Source organism: Rana temporaria, chromosome 2 (assembly GCF_905171775.1).
Source record: "Rana temporaria chromosome 2, aRanTem1.1, whole genome shotgun sequence".
Lineage (NCBI taxonomy): Eukaryota > Metazoa > Chordata > Amphibia > Anura > Ranidae > Rana > Rana temporaria.
The window spans coordinates 201,698,251-201,725,930 of NC_053490.1; the positions used below are offsets into that span (position 1 = coordinate 201,698,251).

At 41.1% G+C, this 27,680-nt stretch overlaps 1 protein-coding gene across 3 annotated transcripts in view; it reads left to right on the top strand.

Annotated features, from left to right (window-relative positions):
- The window catches only part of CUL4A (cullin 4A), a 79,030-nt gene extending 58,725 nt beyond the window's left edge, over positions 1-20,305 (top strand). For all 3 annotated transcript variants that reach the window (XM_040336248.1, XM_040336246.1, XM_040336247.1), the window contains exons 17-21: positions 455-568; positions 7,395-7,500; positions 10,664-10,836; positions 10,942-11,094; positions 19,165-20,305. In XM_040336248.1, coding sequence (XP_040192182.1) covers positions 455-568; positions 7,395-7,500; positions 10,664-10,836; positions 10,942-11,094; positions 19,165-19,260 — 642 coding nt within the window. In that variant the 3' untranslated portion in view covers positions 19,261-20,305. The remainder of the gene's footprint in view (positions 1-454; positions 569-7,394; positions 7,501-10,663; positions 10,837-10,941; positions 11,095-19,164) is intronic.
- Positions 20,306-27,680: the final 7,375 nt, after the last annotated feature.

Consider the following 27,680-nt stretch of genomic DNA (forward strand, 5'->3'; position numbering starts at 1 on the left):
GCGTAACTGGAAGGGAGCTTAGGTCTAGGTTCTTATGCCTTGTTTGTAAGTTTAGAGTATATTTGTGATAAGAGCAAGTTATAATTAAATTCTAAGTTGTCAGTTTTTTTTTTTTATATTTCATATAATGTACATTATGCTTTACATTTTTTACATGCAGTCCTCGAATATGATCTTCTTTCACTGTTGTTGGTAATTTGCAGCATTTCTGCTGAGTTGCACAGTTAAGTGTACAGTATGTTGAAGAAAAGAGAGGTAAACAAGCAATGATTTACAGAGTACACATTTATTTTACATTGGTCAGTTAAAATTAACATAACCCTGAGAAATAGTTGTATAGAGCAGTCTCCTCTACATACTCAATGCATGCTGAATATCCTCTTATTCTGGAATATTTGTATCTGAAGAGGAAACCCTAGTAACTTCTCCTTTCTTTTTTTTTTTTTTCTTCCAGATGGTGAAACTTCAGGAAATATTTAAAACCTTTTACCTGGCAAAACACAGTGGCAGAAGACTACAGTGGCAGTCAACATTAGGGCATGCGGTATTGAAGGCAGAGTTTAAAGATGTAGGTACCATGTGATATATTTCATCTTTAATGTCACTAGTGTGTTTTTGTCCTCTTTTCTGCTAATAGTATATTTTCACACCAGACACAGTTGGAATATAAAAAAAAAAAAAAAAAATTAATAACTTTATGTGAAACAAACCCATGAAAGCAATGCTTCCTTTCATGTGTTTTGTTGCACGTAATGTTATTTTAATCAATCACAACTGCTAGGTGTCTGTCCACATATTTACTTAGAAATCCGTGAAAAACAGCAGAGCAATGAGGAAATACTCTGCTATGAAATTACAATCCTTGGCTGTCTCGCGTGACGTGCAAGAGTGTCACATGGGGCAGCTGAGAAAACGACAGTGATTTTTTCTTTTTTATTGGATAATGAATGTCTATGTTCGAAAATGAAAGCAAACATTGCTTTCATGTGTTTCATTTACATCATGCTATTTACATTATGATCAGATATGATTTTTTTCTTTCTTTCTTAATTATAAGCTTACCTGTAGGTAAAAATCACAACGTGGACTTTACTACCGCTTTAGGTTCTGACCCAGGAGTCTCCAAACTTTCTAAGCAAAGGGCCAGTTTACTGTCCTTCAGGCTTTAGGGGGGCCAGACTGTGGCCATTGGGAGTAGAAAATGTACCAGCATCAGTGGGAAAAAATAATGCCCCATTTGTTTCAGTGTGAGTAATTGTGCCCCATTATTGATCTTATTGGGCTCCATTGTTGGTTTCATTGGGAGGAATTGTACCCCATTATTGGTGTCAATGGGAGGAATTGTACCTCTTCATAGGCGTTAGATGCAGGTAATTATTCCCCATTGTTGGTATCAGTGGATGAAATGGTGCCCCAAGGCCAGATAAAGGCATGCAAAGGGAGAAACTGTGCCCCATCATAAAAAAATATTTTCACCAGAGTACACCTCCACTTCACTTTAAGTCAGGCTCAGGCTTTCCGAGTAATAATCCCATATGAAATATATATTAGTCTGATCCTTCCCCAAGCCCTTATGTAGCTGGGAACAGATTATGTGATCACGTTTAAAAAAAAACTATAATTGTTCTTTATTTGTATATACAAATGTTTTGCCTATTTTAACCACTTAAGGACCGAGGCTCTTTTTGAGACCCCCAAACATTTATTTTTATATATATATATATATATATATATATATATATATATATATATATATATATATATATATATAGTGTGTGTATGTGTGTGTGTATGTGTGTGTATGTATGTATGTATATATATATATATATATATATATATATATATATTATATATATATATAATATATATATATATATATATATATATATATATATATATATATATATATATATATATATATTTTTTTTTTATTTTATTTTTTTGTCCAAACACCCTAGAGAATTAAATGGCAGTCATTGCATTACTTTATGTCGCACTGTATTTGCGCATCGGTCTTACAAGCGCAATTTTATTGGAAATCGGCCAAAACTGTGGAGAAAAAAATTGTTTTTATGGGGGATATTTATTATAGCAAAATGTTAAAAATACTGTTTTTTTTCCCCAAAATTGTCGCTCTATTTTTGTTAATGGCGCAAAAAAATAAAAACCGCAGAGGTGATCAAATACCACCAAAAGAAAGCTCTATTTGTGGGGGGGGGGGGGAGGGGGAAGGACGTAAATTTTGTTTGGGAGCCACATCGCACAACTGTGCAATTGTCAGTTAAAGCGACGCAGTGCCGAATCGCAAATAGCTGCTTGCTAAAAGAAAAAAAAAAATGCGAGAAGTCTAGCCACATTTGGCAGTTTTTAATAATTGAAGACACCTATTTCCTGCCAACTTCTCAAGTCTTTCACAATGCGCCTTGTCATGTGATACTTCTTTTCTATCTTGTTACCCAAACCACTTAACCACGGCTCAATGATACCGAATTGCTCAAACAAGTTTGTCAAGCTGTCATTGCTAAAAATAAATGTGTGCGTGTAACATTTTTGAAGCCCACAGACATTTAGTTTTCTGAATTTCTTTTAAATCCATATACAGCATAATGTATATTTTACCTATTTTTGCTTAGATATTTGCCAGAATGTTAATATCGTGACTAGGAATAATCGCAACATAACTTGTTAAAGAGTTTGGCAACATCTGAGGCTCTGGAAGGATTGCAACCATTTTGCTAAAAAAATCCATTCAGGTGCTTGTTATAGCTCGTTGTTGGCTGACATCAGAGCCGGTCCAGACTCGGCAGGAAGCTTTGACCGGCAGCTGACTCGACGAGCCTGAGCCAGCCTCTTTCACCCCTCATAGCCCAAAACTCTGAGTGCTGCAGGGGCAAAGCAGAGAGCTGGTGACTGGCGGTCACCGCTCTCTGCTCACTGAGAACTGAGTGATCGGCAGTCTTGTGATAACTCAGTTTTTGGTATTAGAGCTGGCAGGGAAAAGCTGCAGCATCGGATGAAGAGAAGACCCAGGTAAATGTTTGGGGAATGCATTAAGGTAAAAAATATTTAGCCTTTTAGGATTTTTTTTTTTTTTTAACCAATGTCTAATGTACGGACATTGCTCTTTGACACACTGCTAATGTCCACCTAATGTTTCTTTTGATTATAGTGTGTCACTTATGAATATTAATCTGCTGACCTTCACTAGGAATTGAATTGTTCTGACTTTATTTAAACATCTATTACTAAACCTATTGTTTTAATACCAATTAAGCAGAGATTTCTGCAAACTGCAAAATTTGGGATCTTTGTAACTTAATATTTGCAGATAAATATAGAGGTTATTCTTCTATGCTCGCCATAAAAACAACTGGGCACATTTGGAGGAGTTACTTTAAAGTGGTTCTAAAGGCAAGTGCATTCTATGCATTAAGATAAAAACCTTCTGTGTGCATCAGCCCCCCCCCCCCCAATACTTACCTGAGCTTTCTCTTGATCCGGCGATGTTGCAAGAGAGCTTGGCTGAGACACAGCAGTGGGCGCCATTGAAGTGAAGAACTTGCTTCTCCAGGTGAGATGATTACGCCTAATGGAACCTGTGCATGAGTGCTAGCCCAGGCTTGCCTCCATAAGCAATATCAAAAGAAGTGGCTGCACATCACTGTTCGTTCCAAATGCTTCAATTAAGAAATCCCAAGGTGGCACAGCCGGACACCAACAATTTGCATGGTAGACGCATTTCACACAACAAAGATGTGCTTATTCATGAGTAAACGCATCTTTATTGTGTGAAACGCATCTATCATGCAAATTGTTGGTGTCCTGTGGTGCCACCTTGGGATTTCTAAATAAAAGCATTTGGAACGAACTGTGATGTGCAGCCACTACTTCTTTTGAGTGGGCACCGTTGGCTCCCGCTGCTATCAAAGTCAGTGAGCCAATGAGGAGAGAGAGGGGGCGGTACCCGGATGTTGTTGGATTATACATGTCTAGCTTATATACAGCACCTGCATTGTACCTTGATATAAATACCCTGAGAAGGTGGTTTTAAGAGGTGGGACTTTGTTTTGAGAGTTGGGTATATAGAGTAGTAGCCACCGACCAATCCCTAGCCATGCCCTGAGGAAGCAGGGGCGAAACATGTAGGGGGAAGGGAGATGCTCTCCCAGTTCGGAGCCCCACTGTCATGCTTGAGTGCACGCCGCAAAAATGTTTGACCCGCATGGACAAACAGCCTTTCTATGGCAGATGGATACACTTGGACACCACGTCTTTTGAGTGCATCTCACAGGGAAGAGAATCTATATATTGGCAGAAGTGGTGAGACAAGCTATTGTAAGCACATTGATGCTGGTTACAGTTCAAGTCTTCAGTAGTACTCTGCCACACAAGGCGAGGGTCAATCAGCTGCTACTAATCAGGACTATTCCTTCATAGCAGGCTGGATCCGGCATAGATTCAATGTCGGAATCTAGCATCTGTCATTTTATTTTTGCACACAGATTATCCCTTCTCAGTGCATGGTCATGAGCATTTAGATGCCCACTACCGTCTAATTGACTAGCAGCACTAAATTACACTCAGGCATCTATAGCTGCTACAATCATAAGAGGATTCCTTTTTTTGTGTATGCTGTATATGGCATAGGTGTACCTGGCGCAGAGCCAGAAGAGACTGCCTATTTGACTTTTTCATTGCTGGGACTGTGATAGTTTTGACATCTGCCTCAGTATGTAGACTGATTCCTTCCGGTGCAGTTATAAGTGGTGACAAGATCCAGCAGGCCTATTGCGTTTCCCTGCTTAACATCCCTAGGGGGTGAATTAGGGCTTTGGTGGTTCTGGAGAGGTGGGGTGGTGTGGTGTGGGGAAGTTTTTGGTAGTGAGGAGATATTTCTAGGGTGGGATGTGGACACGCCAGTATTTATTAATAAACTTTTTTGGTAGCCTTGGAGGCACTGTATCCTATGTAATGTTTTCTTCTTACAATTTACAGCACGCACCAATTTTTGTAGCATAATTATTAATGTGAAATGCATGTTCCTTTCTAAAGAACATTCTTTATCAAGTTGTTATGGGTAATGTTCCACTTTAATTGTTTCAATCTAAGTTTTATTGAGAAAACGTCCATACATACTTGTTATACAAAAGGTAATATATACATACCGGAAAAAAAAATCAATGAAACATACTATAATATAAAAGTGTACATAATATATAACATATAAACACCCCACGGGAACCATACATAGATTTGATAGTGACTAATGTTAATACTAATAAAGAAGATGGACCAGTACAGTACATATGGCTAGCATACTGGACTACACTAATTGTTAATCTCAGCCTCATAGTATTTTTGACAAAAGTGAAGTGTAGTTCAAGGTACACTAACCTCTATCATCAGTCATCACTTACGAAGGGTATGTGACTGGGCACAGAAAGAGGAACTTAAAAAAAGACAAAAAAGAACAGGAGAAAGAAAAAGGGGGGGGGGGAGTATATTGAGGCAAGGAGAACCAGATGATACCTTACATAGCCAAACGTTAGGCCAAATTCAAGTCATACAACTATCCTGCAGAAGATTTTGCATTTCAGATGACTCCCTGAACAATTTCCAGGAGAGCCATGTTTCATGGCATTGTTAATATACATCCAATTCACTTTAACCACTTGCCGATGGCTGGACGTCCTAAAGAAGTCCTCGGCTTTGTGGTGCTATATCTGAATAATGCCTGCAGCTACAGGCATCATTCAGATATTGCCGTTTTTCAGCCAGCAATTCCCTACACCATAAGAACGATCATAGCAGCTGGTCAGCCACTTGATCATTCTTATGGGCGACGAGAGGGGACCTCCCACCGCCCTCCGGTGCTTCTACCGACTCGCCGCTGCAATAGGTGAGTCAGAGAATGGATCTGCCGGCCCCGGAATGTCCACCATAGAGATTTCCGTATTTTAGGCTTCCTAGCATAGAGGTGAGATGTGGGGATTTTTAAGTACCGAATTTGGCACCATTCTATGAGCGTGTGCAATTTTGAAGCCTGATATTTTGGGTATCTTTTTTTCTTCATCTTTCACATTATGCAAAAAAATTGGGCTAACTTATCGTTTTTTTTTTTAAAGCATGCAATTTTTTTATTCCCAAAAAAACGCATTTGAAAAATTTCTGAGCAAATACCGTGCGAGATAAAAAGTTGCAATGACCGCCATTGTATTCTCTAGGTCTCTGCTAAAAGAACATATATAATGTTTGGGGGTTCTGTGAAATATATTCTAGCAGAAAAATGATGATATTTATATGTAGGAGAGAAATGTCAGAATTGGCCTGATGGGCAAGTGGTTAATTGAACAAGCTGACGTTAGAAGCTGATTAACTACCATGCACAGCTGAACCAGATTCTCCAGTCTTAGTAAATCAGCCCCACTTTTACTTTCAATTTCTAAAGACTATAAATGCCATGGTACCTTGCCTGCACACTATAATTTCTGTACTGACTCCGCCCCCTGAAACTCCTCTGCACCTCTTTTGCTGAAGGCAGGCTCTGTGAGATGTGTGACACAGCAGTGCCTACTCACAGGGCCATCACAGAATTCAAGAAATAAATGTGTGGGGTTCCTCACAAGTAAGGCCCCATACACACTATTAGATTTTCTGCAGATTTTTGTCTTCAGATTTAACAAAACCATATAATATGTGGTCAAACCTTAGGAGTTTCCATTTATATACAATCAGGCAGGTCCTTGCACTACATGGTTTTGGTAAATCTGAAGACAAACATCTGCATAAAATCTAATAGTGTGTATGGGGCCTTACTTGTGAGGAACCCCACACATTTCTTTCTTGAATTCTGTGATGGCCCTGTGAGTAGGCACTGCTGTGTCACACATCTCGCAGAGCCTGCCTTCAGCAAAAGAGGTGCTAAGGAGGAGGAGTTTCAGGGGGCGGAGTCAGTACAGAATTTATAGTGTGAAAAGTACCATGGGATACACAGTCTTTAGAAATTGAAGGTAAAAGAGGGGTTGATTACGACTGAAGAATCTGGTTCAGCTGTGCATGGGAGTCAATCAGTTAATCATAGTGTGTATGGGGCCTTAGTGTACAAGCCTCCAAGAGCATTTAGATGAAGAGAGGTTGGCTAGGATTAATTCAAATTCATTGTGGAATTTTATATATGATTTTTATGTGGCCTTAGATGCACTGTTTAGAATCTTGGAGGGAAATGTGATTAAAAGCTGTTGGTAAAGCAGAAAACCCCTCTGAAATAAACATCTGCTATATGATCTTGGCATTTTAGGACCTAATATTGTTTGAAGAGACAGGTTGTGGTTGTAAACTTTCCAACCAGATATTCCATTCATGTTTTCTAATGCCTTTTTCTCTGTTTCCTACAGGAAAAAAAAGAGCTCCAGGTGTCTTTATTTCAGACACTGGTGCTGCTTATGTTCAATGAGGGAGATGAATTCAGTTTTGAAGATGTGAAACTGGCTACAGGAATAGGTGAGTTTATGAGCTTGGCCATATTGGCAATGCAACCACATTATTTCTCCTAAAAATACTGACCAAACATGTTTTATTATAAAGTTCTAAAAACAAAAAAAATTACAGAAAAACAAAAAAAAAGTAAGAAAGGGGCCCATAGCACATGTTGAAGCTAGTCCGCAAAAACACATTCTGTTTTACTACTCAGGTTAAAAACGCCAAAAACGTTGTTCTGTTTTGCTACTCAGGTTAAAAACAGAAGTTTAAAGCTGGCCATACATTATACAATTTTTGTATTCAATTTCATTGAGGTTTACCTTCAATTTGTGTGCAATCAGGCAGGCCCGTGCACTACATAGTTGAAAGTGTTTGTTTGACCTCCTATTATATGGTTCTGGTAAATCTAAAGGAAAGTTTTACAAGAAAATTCTATATGGCCAGCCTTGGTTGCATACATTTGCAACTGCATGTGGAAGGCAGCTCTGATATGTGTGATGCCTAAGGCAGCCCATAAATGGTGCCAATTTATTTTCTGCAACCACGGGTTGCAAGAAAGAAGTTCGCACAATCCCTCCCATCAACACAGGCAGTGCTGCCAGAGGAATCCCTCCTACCGGGCAATTGTCTTCTCCCGGTGGGGTGGGAGCTTCTCCCGGCTGGGTGATTATTGCTATCAATTTACGAGATAAAAATGTGCTAATTATTACATATTTTGATTAGATGAATTAAAAAACAGGTGATAAAGACACTGGTTGGCTAAAGTTTTCAAGATTTCTCACAATAAAGATTTATACACAGGCGAGTATATTTGCCTACAAGGGAGGGAGGTGTCTGATGATCATGCCTCGTAACTTCTCGACAAAGTATGGTATAACAATGAAAATGGTACCACATGGAAGTGGAAACTCTTAACTGAAATTGATGGTTTCATTGCAAGGTGCATTTCTCTTGGTCAGATCTTTGCATCATACAGTTACATCTTGTTGCTTGTGAAAGTGTCATTGCCTAACCGTTCCAAGGAAAAGTTGCATGATATTTTTCCACAGATGCCTGAAAACTGTGTAAACAACACAGATAATTTCTGCTGCATTAGTGTTGAGGTTACATTTGCATTTCAAAAGTGCAGTATGATGGCAGTAATAAAAAGGCATTCCGCCTATATTTAGGATGCAGAATAGGGGCTCAGGACAGGAGTTGGGCCCCTCATTATTGTTGCATTACATGTGCAACTTATCTGCGTCATTGGCTAAACCCGAAGAAAAAGTCCAAGTCTTCGCAGTTCCAATGGTGTGGAGGGAGCATGAAAATGTTGCATGAAAAAAACAATAAATGAAACGTTACAGGGATTCTATTGGTATCCATAAAAAGATACATTTCTAATGATTGGTGTGGCGCCATTCTCATTGCTATATCACATTTTGCAGAAAAGTTATGGAGCATATACGCACATTCCTTGTCATTTTGATGCAGTTTTGACCTACAGTTGTATCTTGTAAACTGGAGCCAATTAATACTCAGGACTGTATTTTCCTTTATTAATGACACAATTCTGGTAAAATGTAGCTACTTTCATTTCTAAGGCTTTCTCCTTGTAGACCCGTGTAATCGAATCCAGCAGGCTGGTTGTACCAATTTGATTAATCAAGTTGGCACATTCAGCCTGCCCATTAATGGTTTGAATCTCGCCCGGTTCAGATTCAAACCATGAATGGCTGGCCTAATACTAAACTATCTGGGTTAAACTATCTGGGTTTCCCAACTATAGGACATGTATGTATAACGATGTACAGAGAACAAGCTTGCATGGAGGCAGCTCTGTCTTCCTTAAAGACTGTTAACCTAACATGTCATATTCCTGATACGTGTCTGCTGTACCATGTACTGTACTTGTATTAAGAATTGTGTAAAATCCCTGAGGTTGCTGCTAATCCTTCCACTTTCCTATTAAAATCTGACCACGCTAAGCATTAAAGAACAGCGTGGTCTGTTCTCTGGCTATGCTGGGAACTTGGCTTTCCGCCAATGATCAGACCTTTGCTGGGAAAAGGGGTGACCTCTGTTGCACATCTAAAAGATCCTAGGGAGGCGAGTGGAGTGGCAACCTCAGCCTCGACTCTCACCAGAGCACGCCCCCAATGCATTTTGCTCCGCCCCCTGGAGCTTAGTCTTTTATTGATTGAACTAGATAGACTGTCTTTTTTTTTTTTTTTTCTTCTCCTCCTTTTTCAACCTGACTATGTACGGTGTTTTCCGGCGTATAAGGCGGCTGGGCACATAAGACGACCCCCTAATAATCAGGTTAAAACTTATAAGATGACCCCCTTGTGCGGTAATACCGTTCAGAAACTAAGAGGCGGGTGCTCTGTAAAGCTGTATGTAATTTAGTATATGTGCCGCTCAGCCAATCCCGGATGGCGATACACTCTGTTGATGACTACAGAGCCTGCTCAGATCGGAGTAACAACCCCTGCCAATCCGAGCAGGCTACATAATGTAGCCTGCTTGGATTGGCAGAGGTTGTTACTCCAATCCGAGCAGGCTTACCAGGCTCTAGTCATCAACAGATTGTATCGCCCGCCGGGATTGGCTGAGCGGCGCATATACTATATTACATACAGCCATAGGCGTACGCACATGGTGTGCCGGATGTGCCGAGGCACACCCTAATCATCCAGTGCAGCCCAGATTCCCCCTACTGGCCTGGCTCCCCCTCCTTCCCTTTGCAGTACTACCGGCTTCCTTCCTTTCCTCTGCTGCCGGCTGTTGCTGCAGGATGTTTTAGGATGAGTGAGGGAAGGGGCTGGTAAATATGTATTAATCAGCCCCTTCCCTTTCCGAATGAACATGGTGAGTGATCGGTAGTGTGTGTTTGAACTTTGGGGTGCAAACCCTAATGCGATAGACTGCGCACACCTATGCATACAGCTTTACAGAGCACCCAGCGGGCTGATATACACTGGGCAGCTGCTTCACCCGGCGTATAAGACGACCCCCGGTTTTTGGCTCTGTAATTCCGGTGTAAAAGGTCGTCTTGTATGCCGGAACATACAGTAAACTGAGAGGGAGTCTGCATTTACTGACGGGTGGCAAAACCAGGGTATATAAAACACAAAGTAGTAGGGATGTGGAAGATAAAGTCAAGTTTAACAATGATGATTATTTTCATTGTGTGTCTGTACAGAGGATAGCGAGCTCAGACGGACTCTGCAGTCACTGGCATGTGGGAAAGCCAGAGTACTAAATAAAATACCGAAGGGTAAAGATGTGGCGGATGGAGACAAGTTCATGTTTAAAACAGACTTCAAGCACAAGTTATATCGGATTAAAATCAACCAGATTCAAATGAAGGAAACGGTGAGCATTATTGTGTGCCGTCACTGGCTCATTCGGAGTAAGAAATATTAATGGAATACATTTTATACAGCAGCAAATGTAACACGAGGTGTGTTTTTTCCCTAGGTGGAAGAACAGGTTACTACGACAGAGCGAGTTTTCCAGGACAGACAGTACCAGATCGATGCAGCTATTGTACGCATTATGAAGATGAGAAAAACTCTTGCACACAATCTTCTTGTGTCTGAGCTTTTTAATCAGCTAAAATTCCCTGTAAAGGTAAATATGGCTTTGTCTATCTTTTCAGTGCTTCTCTTTTCACATTCAGTGTTCTTATGAATTGCTAAGGCCACCAGTGTTTACTTTGTTTTTCTCTGTACTTCCTGGAGACGGCTCCTGTACTGCAAGCTGCTCCCAAGTCATGAGTTATTACAACTTCATTTCATAATGATTCACAGGCCTAGTTGTCTGCTTTTGTGTAAAAGTGTTACAGGCCTGCTAAACAGTTGTTATAATCTGTTTTTTGAATACTTGTTTTTAAAGCTGGTCTCCAGGCACATGTTTTTTGCAGACCACAATCTATCCTCTATCCTTTTTCAGTGGACGGGATCTGCAAGAAAGCTCTGCAGCACATTCTATTCCTTTAGAGGAATGGACAGAACTGGGTGATCCTGACCTCCCTGGGGCCCTAAGCAAAATGCCATGTCACATTAAAATTGAAAAAAAGAGGAGTGGGGTGGGAGAGGCTGCTGAAAATGACATGTCACATTAAAGTTGAGAAGCGGGGGAGGGGGTGTTCTGTCTGCTGTCAGAAATTACATCTTACATGTGAGAAGCGGGGGGTGCTGATTTATTACCTCTTCTCCCATGCAGCCAGCGAGTTGAATGACTTCTCACCGGGCTGGGGCCTCTAGTAATTTGGGGGGCCCTCCGCAGCTTTGTGGGGCCCTAAGCGGCTTGCATAGTGAGCCTATAGGGCGGATCGGCCCTGTAAATCGGCAGTACTGGCCTGAGTACATCAGCATTGCCTTAATCCTGATTGACAAATAAAGCCGGCCATAGATGGTTTGAATCTCAGCCAGTTCAGCAGGGAGCAGCCGAGATTCGAACCATGTATGGGCAGGCTGAATGTACCCAAGTTTGATCGCTCATATTGGGTACAACCAGCCTGTCGGATTTTTCATGCTATTATAGCCACTAGCAGTAATCGCAGTGTTCGCACGGCCAAATTTGCTTCCCCCGCTGGGAGAACACAATGGCTTAGCGGGAGGGATTCCCCTTACTGTGTTGATGGGGGAATTGAATCTGCAACAAAAAAAAGAAAAACGCTCCCTCTATGGCTGGCCTAAGTGTTGAGGGGGCCGGTCACTCTGGGCACAGATAATAAGCAGGGGTGACCGGTCTTCTCAAAAAAAGGTAATAAGACTACAAGTGTCTGAAAGCAGCCTTTGATAGAGAATGGGAGTGCATATCTAACAAAGAAAAAGGTGTTTTCTATAGATCAGGTTTTTAGTTTCTTTTTTCATTTCTGCCTGAAGATGAAAGGTTTGAGGAAGGTGTAACTGAATATTTTAAAATCGGTGGGAAGCAATGTTTTGAACACAGCTGGCTTTACAGCAGTCCGGTAGGAGGATAGCCAACTTTAAATTGTAATTTCAGTCAAATTCTAACTAAGGCTAAATCTACTCTCACCCTTATTCTGTGCCTATTCTGTCTACCCTGTGAAAAAGTTTATACTTGCCTATTAAGAAGCCAGTCCGCTCACATAACTGGCTTCCAGCTTCAGTGTAGAGGAGGGACGGCCAACAATGGCTGCCCCATAATAAGCCTATGGGGGATGTCATTGCCCAGGGTCTGCAACCGTTGCCATTGCTTTCCCCTCTACACTGAAGCCGGCGCTGGAACACTATCATGACTGGACTGGAGGGGCTTCTGAGTAAGTAAGTATAGGCATCTCTTCTTTTGTAGGGTAGAAAGAAGAACTTAGAATGGGGGGGTGGGAGTAGATTTATACTTGGTTAGAATTTTAAGAAGTTATTTTTCAAGGTATTTAATGATTTTGCAGTTACAAAAAAAAAAGAAAAAAGAGATTTTACATGGATACTGAACAGCAATGAACTGAAAAAATACAAGCTGTAAGGACTACACAGAACCCAAATAGAAAAGAAGGCATTGCAGAGTATCCTAATGTGAACAGCTGACAGGGACACTCATACAACACACACATACCTACACTGCTCTCCCCCCTCCAATCACAATCCAGAGAAATAGCATCAGATACTAGAGAGGAAGTCCCCTTAGACCAAGGGTGCCCAACCAGTGGCCCGCGGAGCCCTCTAAAGTGGCCCGCGACCCCCTGCTCTGGGATGAAATGCAATGGAATAGAATACTATTATTAAAGATAAGTTTATTAATAAAATCAGTGTATATATGGGCATATCTGTTCTGCAGTGGTTACTGGGCTGCTTGCAAACTGATACATAGGTGCAGAGAAGTGCACCTGTGGGTTACCTGCACTGAGCCATAGACTATTACCTACGCGTTTGGTGTGCTGAGAGTAGAGTAGGTGTAGAGTGGGCTGCCATCCATCCCTTCGGCTCATTGTGGCTCACGACCGGTTACCAAGTCGCAAATGACTTCCCCCCCCCAAAAGGACTCAGTTGTCAAGCCAGGACTGCCAGAAAACTTCTTGGGTAGGCCCGCCCCTTGTAAATCAATTTTAAATTTAGGCAAATCAGCATTCGCTATACGGTAGAACTGTTGTATTGTTGACGAAGCTGCATTTTTCCTGTTCAGTAAGATGATATTGCATGCATAAAATAAAAGCAAATAAATCAAAATGTGATCACGTGTCCAACTTCTGGTGTTCGAGGTACTGGAAGACGAAGAGTTGTTTCAAAAAAGGAAAACGGGTCATGCCAATAGGTGGATAGAAAGAGAAAACGGGTCATGCCAATAGGTGGATAGAAAGGGAAAATGGGTTATGCCAATAGGTGGATAGAAAGGGAAAACGGGTTATGCCAATAGGTGGATAGAAAGGAAAAACCGGTCATGCCAATAGGTGGATAAAAAGGGCAAACGTGTCATGCCAATAGGTGGATAGAAAGGGAAAACAGGTCATGCCAATAGGTGGATAGAAAGGGCAAACGGGTCATGCCAATAGGTGGATAGAAAGGGAAAACGGGTCATGCCAATAGGTGGATAGAAAGGGAAAACGGGTCATGCCAATAGGTGGATAGAAAAGGAAAGCAGGTCATGCCAATAGGTGGACAGAAGAGGACTGACCCAGAACGTATGGAAAAGGTCAGCATCCACAACAGGGACAGGCAGCAGTGGACCCAAACCCCCATTGCAAGCCAACCTAGCTGGAGTATAATGGAGATGATGGATCAACCTAAATTGTACAAGCTAATCAGCCATACTAATATTATCTTGAAAACCAACTTCAGTGGCTTCATCCCAACCTTCCTCGAGATGCTCAGGCACCAATGCAAGCCATTTACTATGAGAGACCTGGAAGGGATCGGCCCCGGACAATTGAAGAAGGTTATACTTAGTGGTAACTAACTTTGTAATATCGGGATTAGACATTAGTACCCTCCGCCTTCGTTAGAATTTGACTGGAACTCCACTTTGTCTCTTGGCACTTTTTTGTTGGAAATGGCAGTTAAACAATGCAGAAAAGATGTACAATAAGTTTACATATTACATACATACAGGTTTGTGCAAGTATGGGAACATTGACATAAATACTTTTAGTTTTTTCATGTAAGTTTTCTAACATTTTTGTTTTAAAAACAGCTTTTTTTTTTTTTTTTTTAAATGGCAGCAGCTTACTGTTTGTAAAAATAAAACAATGAAGATAGATTCACAGGTGACATTGCATATGCTTTTTTGTGCATTTTACAAGCAGTGTTCCTTATAGAAACGTCTTCAGAGTAGGATCGTGTGTCTCTGATGGACTTTTTTAATATGGGAGTGCCTGGAAAACAAGTATAACACGCTTTTGCGTGTTTTTTTTTCTCAGGCACTCCCTTTTGAAGCCACAAATGCCCAATCTGCCAGACAACAGATGCCTGGGCGCTTGGCTGTGTCACCATTGAAAACGATAGGATTTTTAATGTTGAGCGTTTCATAGCTCAGGTGTGACTAAGGGCTCAGAACCTAAAACCTGCCTGGTGCAAGATAAAAACGTGTTCTTACAAAACAAGTTGGTAGTCCTGGTATTGTATACAGATTGCTCTGTTTCTTTTACTGTTCTCCTCCTTCTGATTACTGAACATAATTTCAGCTCCCAATGGGTAAATATTTTATATATATATATATAATTATAATATATATAAAAAGCTGACATTAGGTAGGTGAATTTGGCAGTTTCATTTCTCCTCTATCTAGTTGCTAGTGTTAGGCAGTGAGGGTTTCGCAATGTGTTGAGCAACAGCCAGCATCTTGCTTTTTCTCGCTAAGGACTTGTGAAGTTGTTCGTTTTTTTTTTTTTTTTTTTTATCCCCACAACACAGGAAGTAGCTGCTTATCTACTGAATTTCACTACTATGTGAACATTTATGTTTTCTATGTGATCATAATGTTTAGAGGTATTGGACCAGCTAATTGCTAAAATGTATGTAAAAACCAAAAACTTTTTGTTCTAGATAAAGAGGAACTGCAGTCTGCTCAAATAATTTGTAATGAAAACATCTTTGCCATTCTGAAGCTTCCCTTTAACCACTTTGCATATTATATATACTGTTATTCTGTACTTGCCAAATATGCTGCATAAATCTCCCTCCACGGAGTCTTGCTGCAATTATTTTAACCGTAGGCAGCTGAAGCTGCTGCTTGTTCACTTGGATTTACACAAACACACAGATGCACACCTCCAGCTCTGCAGCTCTCATTGGCCCTCTTATGACTCATCCCTCCTCCCTTCCTGACAAACTCTTAAGAGAGAGAGAGAGCTGTGCATGATGTCATAAGCCCAGACAAACAAAGTGGCCTGTATAAGGTCTTTACTGGCAGAAATTTTTTTTTTTACTTTCCAAAGTTAAAACAACAAGGGCAGAAGATTTAATAGATGGAAAGTAAAAAGAAAAAAAAATGACTGAAGGTCCGTTCTAAGACTAGAATGGGAAAGGATTTGATTTCTTGTCGGGTTTTACCACTATCCGGTGCTTTATTGGAGTGATTTACCAGCACTTTCTGTCTTGCTGGCAGTGGTTTCACCAGACAGTAGGAAATATATGCAACAGGGACACACAAATAAAACTCTATCTAATGCTATGGAAATTCTTTTGTACCGTCCTAACAATGAGACTCCTGTGATGCTTTGAAAGCTCTCTGCGGATCATGGCTTTTGCTGTAGGATGCGACTAAGAAAATTTCAGGAAAAACCTACGAGAACAGCTGAACTTTATTTAGGGTTAATCAGAGGCACTTTAAATAATGGCAGGTGTGTACTCACTCGGGTTCACACTTCTACGACAAACGCTCCGATATTGGGAGTTCATGTCGCATGACGTATGCGATTCAGTGTTTCCCTATGAGAGCCGTCTTACCTAGTCTGACTTTAAAAAAAGTTCCTGCACTACTTTGGTCCGACTTTGATCCTACTTCAGCCCATTGAATATTATTAAAGTCGGATCATCGTCTTAACTGATCTGACTTTGGCATGCAACTTGTGCTCTGAGGATCTTGAAGGGGGTCTCCACACCAAATTTAAAAATAAAAAAACAAAATGGGGTTCCCCCTCCAAGACCATACAAGACCCTTTGGTTTGGTATGGATTTTAAGAGAAACCCCCCATGCCAAAATCCATACCCAAACCCTTATCCGAGCACAGAAAAGGAGGGTGGGGACGAGCTAGCACCCCCCCCCCCCCATCCTGATCCTATACCAGGCCACATGCCCTCACCGTGGGGGAGTGGGTGCTTTGTCCCCATGTTGAGTACAAGGGCCTTGTCTGGGCGGGGGGGCTTATCGGAATCTGGAAACCCCCTTTAAAAAGGGGACCCGAGATCCCGCACCCCCCCCCCCACCCTATGGGAATGAGTATGGGGTACATTGTACCCCTACCCATTCACTTTAAAAACTTGTGTACTGTTTAATTTTGACACTTTTTTTTTTTTAAGTATTTTATTATAGCGGGAGTTCACCCATTTTTAAAAAAAAAAAAAATCTCCCCTTAGCTTCCTGCTCGTTCGGTCTAGGGGAATCGGCTATTTATATTAAAATATGTGCAGTACTTACCCGTTTTCGAGCTGCATCTTCTTCCGTCGCTTCCGGGTATGGGTCTTCGGGAGCGGGCGTTCCTTCTTGATTGACATTCTTCCGAGAGGCTTCCGACGGTCGCATCCATCGCGTCACTCGTAGCCGAAAGAAGCCGAACGTCGGTGCGGCTCTATACTGCGCCTGCGCACCGACGTTCGGCTTCTTTCGGAAAATCGTGACGCGATGGATGCGACCGTCGGAAGCCTCTCGGAAGCCTGTCAATCAAGAAGGAACGCCCATTCCCGAAGCCCATACCCGGAAGCGACGGAGAGGATGCGTCTCGTAAACGGGTAAGTACTGCACATATTTTAAAATAAATAGCCGATTCCCCTAGTAATAACGAGCAGGAATCTAAGGGGGAAAAGTGCCCTCTAAGGGTGAACCCCCGCTTTAAGGCAGCTCTAGCGTCTCTTCCGATTTTCTTCTCACCTCTCTGGCTCTTCTCCCTCTTCTGGCGAGGTCTTCTCCCTCTGCTGGTTTTTCTCCGCTGATGTCTCCTATCCCTCTCTGGTTCTTCTCCACTGTCCTCTATCTTCTGCCTCTGCTGTGCCTCCTTTTTCCGTAGTCTTCTCCCTCTGTTCTTCCTCCGATGTTGACTAAACGCTCTCGCCCACTCTAATGCTGGGGCCGCCATGTGCCAATACTTATATTAGCATGGAGCTAGGCCACCTACTGACGTCAACTAAAAGGACCCTCCCCTTTGAGATGTTATTGCACCCATCATGCCCCGGGCGGTAATGTCACAAGGGGGAGGGCCTCTGGGTGACATCAGCATGTGGCCCTGTCCCATGACAATTTATGCATTGGCACATGGCTGCTCCATCCAGCATTAGAGAGTGAGAGTGTGTTGAGTCAACATCGGAGGAAGAACAAAGAGAGAAGACAGCGGAGAGAGGAGGCCCGGCAGAGGCGGAAGATAGCGGACAGAGGAGAAGAACCGGAGAGGGCTAGAAGACATCAGTGGAAAGCGAGGGAGAAGAGCCAGAAAGGGGAGAAGAATTTGGAAGAGACGCCAGAGCTGCCTTAATAAAATACTTTAAAAACGTGCACTGTGTTTATTTTTGAGACTTTTTATTTTATTTATTTTTTAGGTGAATGGGTATAGGGTAGGGTACAATGTACTCCATACTTATTCACATAGGGTGGGGGACGGGGCTCAAGGGGCTCCCTTTTTAAAGGGGGCTGCTTCCAGATTCCGATAAGCGCCCCCGCCCACAGACCTCGACAACCACCGGAAAGGGTTGTCCGGAGGAGGCCCTTTTTCTCATCAACATGGGGACAAGGTGCTTTGGGCTGTCTCAGGGCCCCCAAAGCACCCAAGGGCATGTGGCCTGGACTGGTTTAGGAGGAGGGGGGGGCACTCGTTTGTCCCCACCCCCTTTCCTTACCTGGCGTGCTGCATGCTCGGATAAGGGTTTGGTGTGGATTTTTGGGAGGACCTCACTGTTTTTATTTTTTTTGTGGGTTTTTTTTTTGGTGTGGGGGTTCCTCTTAAAATTCATACCAAACTAAAGGGCCTCGTATAGTATTTGAGGGGGAGCCTCATGCCCCTTTTTTTTTTTTTTCCCTTTTTGTTCCCCTTCAAGATTCATACCAGACACAAAGTGCCTGGCATTGTCAGGATCAGAGTCGAATCCCCTTTCATTGAAGTCTGATGGATGACGGACTTCAAGTCGCAGGACAAAGTCGGATCCACAGTCGTACGTACGACTGTGGTTCCATACCAGTTTTGGTTTGTTTATCATAAATATGATAATTACTTGCTTCTTGTTGAACCATGCCCATAATAATGAATGCCTTGGCCCTAATTAGAGTACATGCTCAGCCTACAGTGGTTTTCTGGACACAGAAACAAATGTCTCCTTAAAAACTTTTTTTGAAATGTTGGCAGCTATGCAGGAAGTTGTGGAAAGAGATGACCAGCAGACAAGCAACACTCATGGCATGAAAGTAGGGTTTTGTTAAATTGAAAAAAAAATAACTATTGTTTGTTTTGTTTACAATGCTGTAGGCAATGTTGTAAAATGAAAGTGTATGCTGTGATCATATATCTTCTTTAATTCTGATCGTTTTGTCTTCCAGCCCGGAGACCTAAAGAAAAGGATTGAGTCCCTAATAGACAGAGACTACATGGAAAGGGACAAACAAGACTCCAAGCATTACCATTATCTTGCATAAGGAGCATGCTGAGGGCTTTTATAGTGCAATAAATAGATACATAATCAGCATTCATCTACTGTATTGTTTAATGTTAAAGCAGTTGTTTTGAGATCTCATTATTAAGCCTTAGTAATGTCAATCTAGTGTTTTTTGGTTGTTTTGAATGTTTAAAGAATGTTTTATCAGTTAATTTGACATACATGTAAACAATATTTCTTTCTGTTTCTCTCATCTGCAGTGACATGTATCAATTTTAATATTTTTTTTGATTCTTGCATTGTTTTGGCTTATATTGTATATAACCACTGCATCAGTTGATAGGCCCTTAATGCTGCAATGTTTATTACTAGCTGAAATAATGCAGGTTAACCTATCCTATATCCCTAATTGGTATAAACCAGCTACTTCCATTTCTCCTATAACCCATCTGCTTAACTGCCTGTTGCATTGCAGAATACAGAAGAACCACAGACAATAACGCAGTTCGTTTTTGAAGGAAGCATTTTACTTGATGCCAATTATATACTGTGGCATGTAGAAAAAGCTTCCATTTGCCAATTCGATTCTAAAATGTCCAGCCTCCTTTCTTTTTCTTTTTTTTTTTTTTTTTTCTTTTAAGTCACATAAAGATGACAGAAGCAGAATCTCCATGCTGGCACAGGGGATGAATTGCCATTTCTGATGCCACAACATTGCAAATGTATTCCTAGTTGAGGAGTGTATGAACACAGCCGTGTTTAAGATTTGTTCCCTGTGGGTGATTAATTAAGGTCACTCCTACTTTCCACACTAGAGCATTCTGAGAGATCATCATACAAGTCTTTTTACACGTAGTGAACATTATTGCTGCCTTCAGGTTCATTGACCTTAATTAATCATCACTAACAGTGCACTTTGTCAGATTGTTAAAAGGAAAGCTTTCTAATAAATAAGTTGTTGTGGATATTTTCTAAAAAGCTTTCAATATGCAATTTATTTAGGGCAAAAGATGTTTGAATGAGGACATTTGTACAATGTTAAAAAAATGAGTATTTGCATTTGCTAATAAAAGCTATTTAAGGCATACATGACTTTATATTTTAACATAAATAAAGACATTGTGTTCCTTAATTTCTGTGTATTTAAATGGATAAATCTGCTGTATGCTCTATTCCAGATAGGAATTGCCCTATTGGAAAAGGGAAGTGGGTGTTTTTATCTACTGCCATATATCTACTGCCATATATCAATACCTCTTTCACACTACAGTCACCTAAACTGTCAAGCTATGCTGACATTTAAAGCCCAATTGAGGCAGAAGTAAAATTTAAATATGGCATTGTGTATAAATCACTTTACTCCTCAGTTTTGGTTTCAAACACCTCTTCCTAAGCCACCCTGCAGTATAATTATTCAAAGTAACTATTTCCTCTATGAGCCAAGTTAAATTCCTACCCTGGGAACTGGGCATTTTTTTCCCCCTGCTCATTATCTTTTTGGGCACTGGTCCCCCCCCCCCCCCCCCCCCCATATCACCTCAATGAGTTCCCCTGCCTCTGTAGCCTATGACTGAGGACACTGCTACTGGAAGTGTTGTCACCATCAATAGGAAATGTCCACATTGTGCAGGCAATCATGTGGACACGTGAATGGGGACCCCAAGAGGTAAACCGAGGAAAAGAGGATTATCAGTTAACTGTGGCTTCAGGTAAGTAAAATGGGCATTTAGGCGACTTGCAAAGATTGGATTGCACAACTTTTTGGATGGACCGAGTCAGTGCCTTGAAAATTAATGTGTTGCCCCGTATTGTTTTTTTACTTGCAACTGGTGCCTATATGTCTACCCAGGTCTTTCTTCTCGACCCTCAACAGTCTGTTTTAAAAAAAATATCTGGAATGAGAAAAGCCCTCATTTAGTCCTTCGCATCCTGCAGCGCCCTAAACGGGTGGGAGGTATGGGTTCGTAAATACTATGAGGTAATTGTCCTTCAAAGGATATTGGTTTGGTACCATAGTGTAACTACTAAACTATGGGTCCCCCTCAAAAACAAATGGAGGACGGCTTGCCTCTCAATTTTCTCCTCTTACTCCCATGGGGGGCTTCCCCTGGTTTGCTCAGGGTCACCTCAAGACCACGGATTACTGCCTCTGTCTACTCTGAGCACAGTATGACCATTTTCCTATGGATGACTGGCGTTACAGGCAGATCCAGCATTTCCTTTGAAGCCTGTCAAAAGCTGTTCGATCTCCCACCTCAGCATCCCCATTTGAGAAAATATGCATGTCAACCTCGGTGATTCCTCATTGCATTTCTATGCTGTATGGGATGTTGCAGTCACTAGAGATTGGGGAGGGGGATTGCTTCTATAAGGGAGTGGGACTTGCAGCATGTATTCACTGAGACCCAGCTTGACCTCCTTTTACCGCCTTACCCATTCCAGTTCTGTGGACACGAAAATGCAGGAGAGTGGTTATAAGATACTTACCCATTGGTATAGAGTGCCTTCCAAGTTGGCTCAGAGTTACCCAACTGTGTCATATGATATAAAAAAAGACCAAGGATAAATGCAAGCTTTACTCACCGGCCAGCCCACTGACAACCAAATCAACCTATCTAACAGTATGCGTTAAAACGGGTTTAGTCTGCACACATTTGCACATACATGCGTAAGCCACAGAGCCTCATCACGGCACCCTGGTATCTGTGGTCCTATCGCTAGCTTATGAGTGACTTCACAATGGAAGCACATGCATTCTGATGGAGGTCAGGTGGCCTAAATGGAGCCCACCCCTTCTTAAAGGTACAGGCGCACACTGAACACCCAGCAAATCGCACAATGGCTGCAAAGGTGTCAGTGCGCTGCCTGACCAATATAGCAGTAATACTACAACAAAAAATGGTGTCAACCACCCCCACCTATAACTGACCATTGCAGCAAGTAGCATAGGATGGCAACATATACCAAGAAAAAATCCAAGCTTTACTCACCGGCTGGCATATGTCTGCTGGAGGGAGTGTGGATATCGGGGTACATTCCTAAACATTTGTTGGGAGTGCCCCAGGCTGCAACCATACTGGCAGGACATTAGGTCCCAAGTCAAAGAAATGCTGGATATCAAATTGCCTGATTCCCCATTGGAACTCCTGCTTCATGTCCCAACCATCCCTCTCAGCCATTATCGTAAGTCCGTACTGCCCCACCTTCTAAATGCAGCGAGGAGGCTAATTCTGGTTTTATGGAAGAAACCTCAGATTGCAGGTCGAGTGGACACGATCTGCCTAGTGCATCATATCATGGCTGCAGAAGAATGGATGGCAACATGTAAGGATTGTTACGATAAATTCTATGGTGTCTGGGCTACTTGGATACATCATGTTAACAAAACTGCTGCAGGCTCTCGGGTGTCTCAACCTCCTTTGATCCCTTCACCATGCACAGTCGAGACTCTCTGAGACCTCTGATCCTTAAAGCGGAAGTAAACCCATCCATAAAACGGTTTAATTTTCGTCACGTGCCGGAAATGTAACCCTCCCATTGGTTGTGCAATGACTGGTGTCTAAACTGGTCACATGTGCAGCATCATTGCAGTTATACAGTTGCAAGAAAAAGAATGTGAACCCTTTTGGAATGATATGGATTTCTGCACAAATTGGTCATAAAATGTGATCTGATCTTCATCTAAGTCACAACAATAGACAATCACAGTCTGCTTAAACTAATATTACACAACAAATTAAATGTTACCAATTTTTTATTGAACACACCATGTAAACATTCACAGTGCAGGTGAAAAAAGTATGTCAACCCCTAGACTAATGACATCTCCAAGAGCTAATTAGAGTGAGGTGTCAGCCAACGAATGAGATGAGATTGGAGGTGTTGGTTACAGCTGGCCTGCCCTATAAAAAAACAGTAGTTCTGGGTTTGCTTTTCACAAGAAGTATTGCCTGATGTCCACCAGCTGAAGCTCAACAGAAGATGGGTGTTGCAACAGGACAACGACCCAAAGCATAGAAGTAAATCAACAGAATGGCTTAAACAGAAGAAAATACGCCTTCTGGAGTGGCCCAGTCAGAGTCCTGACCTCAACCCGATTGAGATGCTGTGGCATGACCTCAAGAAAGTGATTCACACCAGATATGCCAAGAATATTGCTGAACTGAAACAGTTCTGTAAAGAGGAATGGTCAAGAATTACTCCTGACCGTTGTGCACGTCTGATCTGCAACTACAGGAAACGTTTGGTTGAAGTTTTTTGCTGCCAAAGGAGGTTCAACCAGTTATTAAATCCAAGGGTTCACATACTTTTTCCACATGCACTGTGAATGTTTACATGTGTTAAATTAAAACATGGTAACATTGAATTTGTTGTGTGTTATTAGTTTAAGCAGACTGTGATTGTCTATTTATGTGACTTGGATGAAGATCAGATCACATTTTATGACCAATTTGTGTAGAAATCCATATCATTCCAAAAGGGTTCACATACTTTTTCTTGCAACTGTAGAATAAACAGAGCCAAAGATGGCAGTTCCCTGGCTGAAAATGATGGGGGGGGTTTACTTGCACTTCAAGGGCCACTAATAGTTGTGAGCTGATTGAGCCTGAGCCCTCATATTGCTTTAAAATTAGTCATACCTGTTCTGTTACATTATGTAGTAGAGTGCTGCTTTGTTCCGCACACTTCCTCTTTTCCCCTCTTTCTTCCTGCCCTTATCCCTTTGCTTCACTTTACCCCATCTCTTCTTCAGAATATATCTGGTTCTATGTTTAAGTTTAAGGTATTGTGTCTCTATTGTATGTAGGGGGATGTGAGACTTCGAATTGTGTTAGTGTTCATCAGTTGTAACACTATTCTGATGCTTCTTTTGTCTCAACACCCCACATTTGGCTAATCTCATATTTTCACTGACTGTTACCTACTCCGACTCTGGTTTATAGTCTATATTGGTCTAAAGTCTGTGATTTCCTTTTTGTTTTTTATATGTAAATAATGATTACATTAAAAAAAAATATTAAAATTAGCATTTTTTTTCCCTACCAGCGGTTGGTTAGGGGGGAAAGGAAGGGGAGGGCTAAAATGTTAGAGTTAAAGGGTTTGCAAAAGGTTTTTTTTTTTTTATCTTAATGGCTTTCTTTACCTTAATGCAGTGCTGTTTTCATGTCCTCATTGTTCGTTTTTATTTTTCAAGTTGCTGTAATTCTTCTCTGATCTCCACACTTCCTGGTTGTCTGTTTCCTGATAACCACAGTACTGGGAGTTTTCTCTCTGTGGTCACTAATCAAGGAGGTGTGATTACTGTGTGTCTAAAACCCCACAGCACCAATCAGTTTCGTTTTACACACCATCACTGCCCTGTATTGGCTCTGAGTCTCTGTACATCACAGAAGCAGGAAACGGCATGCAAAAACGAAACTAAAACTGTAGGTACATTATATGATTGATTTTTATCTATTTTTAATCATTTTTAAAAGGAATCAGTTAACTATTATGTCTCTATACCCTGTAAACAGTCATTTTAGAAAAAAAAATCCTTTATAACTCCTTTAAGCTTTAAGGGCCCATTGACCCCATAACGCAGTTACATTTCAGCACTTATATTATTGTAAGGAGCAATGCTTTTATCCCCATACAGATCACAGTGAATGCAAACAAAAGGAACTCAAAAGCACCTCAGTTATGACACCAACCATTGGATGGTTTGGCTAAGAGCACAACCAATGGGAGTGTTACATTTCCAGCACTGTTTTATGGATGTGTTTTCTTCCGCTTTAAATGCAAGTCATATTTTCCCAGAAGGCATGCTACATTTAACTTCCTTTTAAGTGTGACACCACTGTTTACAAAAATGAATAATGTGGTAAAATTAAGGTATTTAAGGATCATGTTGCAAATGTATGTTTGTACAGAAACTAAGCCAGGTTCTGCCCTTGAACTGCTGCTGACTTTAAAGAAAATCCAAATATATAAATGCTTAATATTAGTACTGGTAGTGTTATTTATTGTACCTTTATCTATACATACATTGTACTGCTTGCAATCTGTTATATCCTGTATCCAGCTGCACTCTGCACCATATACCTCTGTCTTCCCAGATGTATGCTTTGAAAAATACAAAGTAAGGAGCACCCGATGTCCAAAAGAATGCACATTTGACTGTAGATTAAAAGATATTGGTAATATTGACAAGTACATCAAAGCCAATGCGTTTCGAAGGAAAGGACCCCCACTCCCCTTCTTTCTGGCCTGTTGCTCAATTCTATTTCAATGGGAAAAGGCTCTCAAGCTGGATAGATATTTTAAAGGCCTTTCAAGGAGGGCAGACTGACAGAATGACAGCTGTGGTTGCAGGTGCAGCAAATTTATACTTTGGCATTTGGGGTATACTTTGGCATTCCCCCACTGCCCAACTATTATTGGTCACCTTTCTAGCGACTTTCTTGGTCCTCCCTTGTTCATTTGGATAGTGCTGTAGAAAGGAAAGGTCATGTCACATTTCATTTACATCTGGAAAAGCAAGCACGGTCTGACCACTGTCCGAATGATTTGTGCATGAATAAATGTATAAAAGGTAACGCAACCTCCATACTAGACATGTGCACATGTGTTCCGTTTCGTATCGTTCCGTAGGTTCGTTTCCGTTCGTTTTTCGTAAGACGCCCGTTTTCCTGTTCCTTCCCGTTCGTTTTTTGTACGACGCAATTTTTTCGTATTCCGATCGTTTCGTATTTTGGTTACCGTTTTATTTTCGTACATGCGTGATGGTTCGTTATTCTGTTATTCATGTTATTCATGTTCGTTACTTGTTAAACAATAATTTTCGTCGTTTTGTACTTTCGTAAATATATCGCGGGATTCGCGGCACTTTCAACACGCGACTCATCCATATTAACTATTGTTAAGCCCCAACAACAAACATAAAAACGATCATTTTACCGAACGTTCATTCGTTTTTAAACTCCATCAGAAAACCATTTTTGGGTTCAAAAGTCTGGCCAACTGATCTCTCCCTTCAGACGAAAATCCACAGAAAAGTTTATTTGGCTTTACTGTACTACTCAGCACAAAAGAGAAGCTGCTTTACTAACTACACTCACTGCCCATTCAAAAAAACGAAAATTACATCTATAACAAAAGATTTGTATTCTGTATTTTGAAACCAAATTACGAACAGAAAAAAGGAATTCAGAATACAGAATGCAAATCTTTTGTTAGATGTCATATGAACATACAAACAGAAAAAGGATTCAAACAAAATACATAATGCAAGTCTTTTGTTAGATGTCATATGAACATACAAACAGAAAAAGGATTCAAACTAAATACAGAATGCAAGTCTTTTGTTATAGATGTAATTTTCGTTCTTTTGTTGTTTTCGTTTTGTCGTATTTTTGTCGGATCGTTCGTTCGTGTTTACGGTTGTTCGTTATGCGGCTCATTCGTAATCCCGTCGTTTTCGTATTTTGGTGCTTTCATTTTTTCGTATGTACACATTATTCTGCGGGTACAAAATGAACATTTTCGTACGAAAATAACATTCGTACGAACGGGAATGCACATATCTGCTCCATACCAAACTTACCTCCAGGGCTAACAGTCTTAACCAGCCTGTACACCTACATAGAGTATAGATAGATGCAAAAGCTAAAACCTGTATTTAATCCTTAACAGCAATTTAAAAAAAATCCATGCAATCTCGAGTATCCATACAGCTAACAAGAATCTTAACATGTTTCAACCAATCCCTCAGTCACAGCTATGACTATGGCTTCAGCGGAACTGCAATAGCATCTTGTTGTCTGTTTGGATGCTCAAGATTGCTTACATTTCTATGAATATTGAGGATCAAATAAAAAAAACTCCAGCTTTTTCTTCAATAAACGTACAACTATAGAAGTGAGATCTCAGTAGGTTTAAGAATTTTACCTGAAAGAGGGCCCAACGTTTCTAGAGTTGATGCAAACTCCAATTCTATATGTAATATTTATTTTGATAAATTTATGGCCCCTTTCTCCGGTATATCATGTTGTGAATTTCAGCTGTTACTATGATGTAAATAACCAAAGTGCTATAAACTCTTTCTAAAGTTAAATTGGCGCAGCCTTGTTGAATATTTATTTTACTCGCTATTTGGCTCGCTCTTTCGTGTACTGTAGGTGTAGATCTGTTGACCCTGACCAGAGGAGGTTTACTTGTACTAATATAATGTGTTAATGCCTGTGTGGTACCATTTGTTCTAGGAAGAGTCCGATTTCTTTCTGACCCGATATTGGGGAGCTAGGAAAAGAAGGTTCCGGGGGAAATGATTCTAATACTTCCATCAGGTGCAACGTAAGCCTCTTTTATCATGTATATGGTATTGGCTAATATCTTATGCAGAGCCCTGAAGAGACTCCTTAAACAGAATTTACAGGGTAGGGCTCACAAAGAGGATATCTGAAAAACGCATGCTTTGGA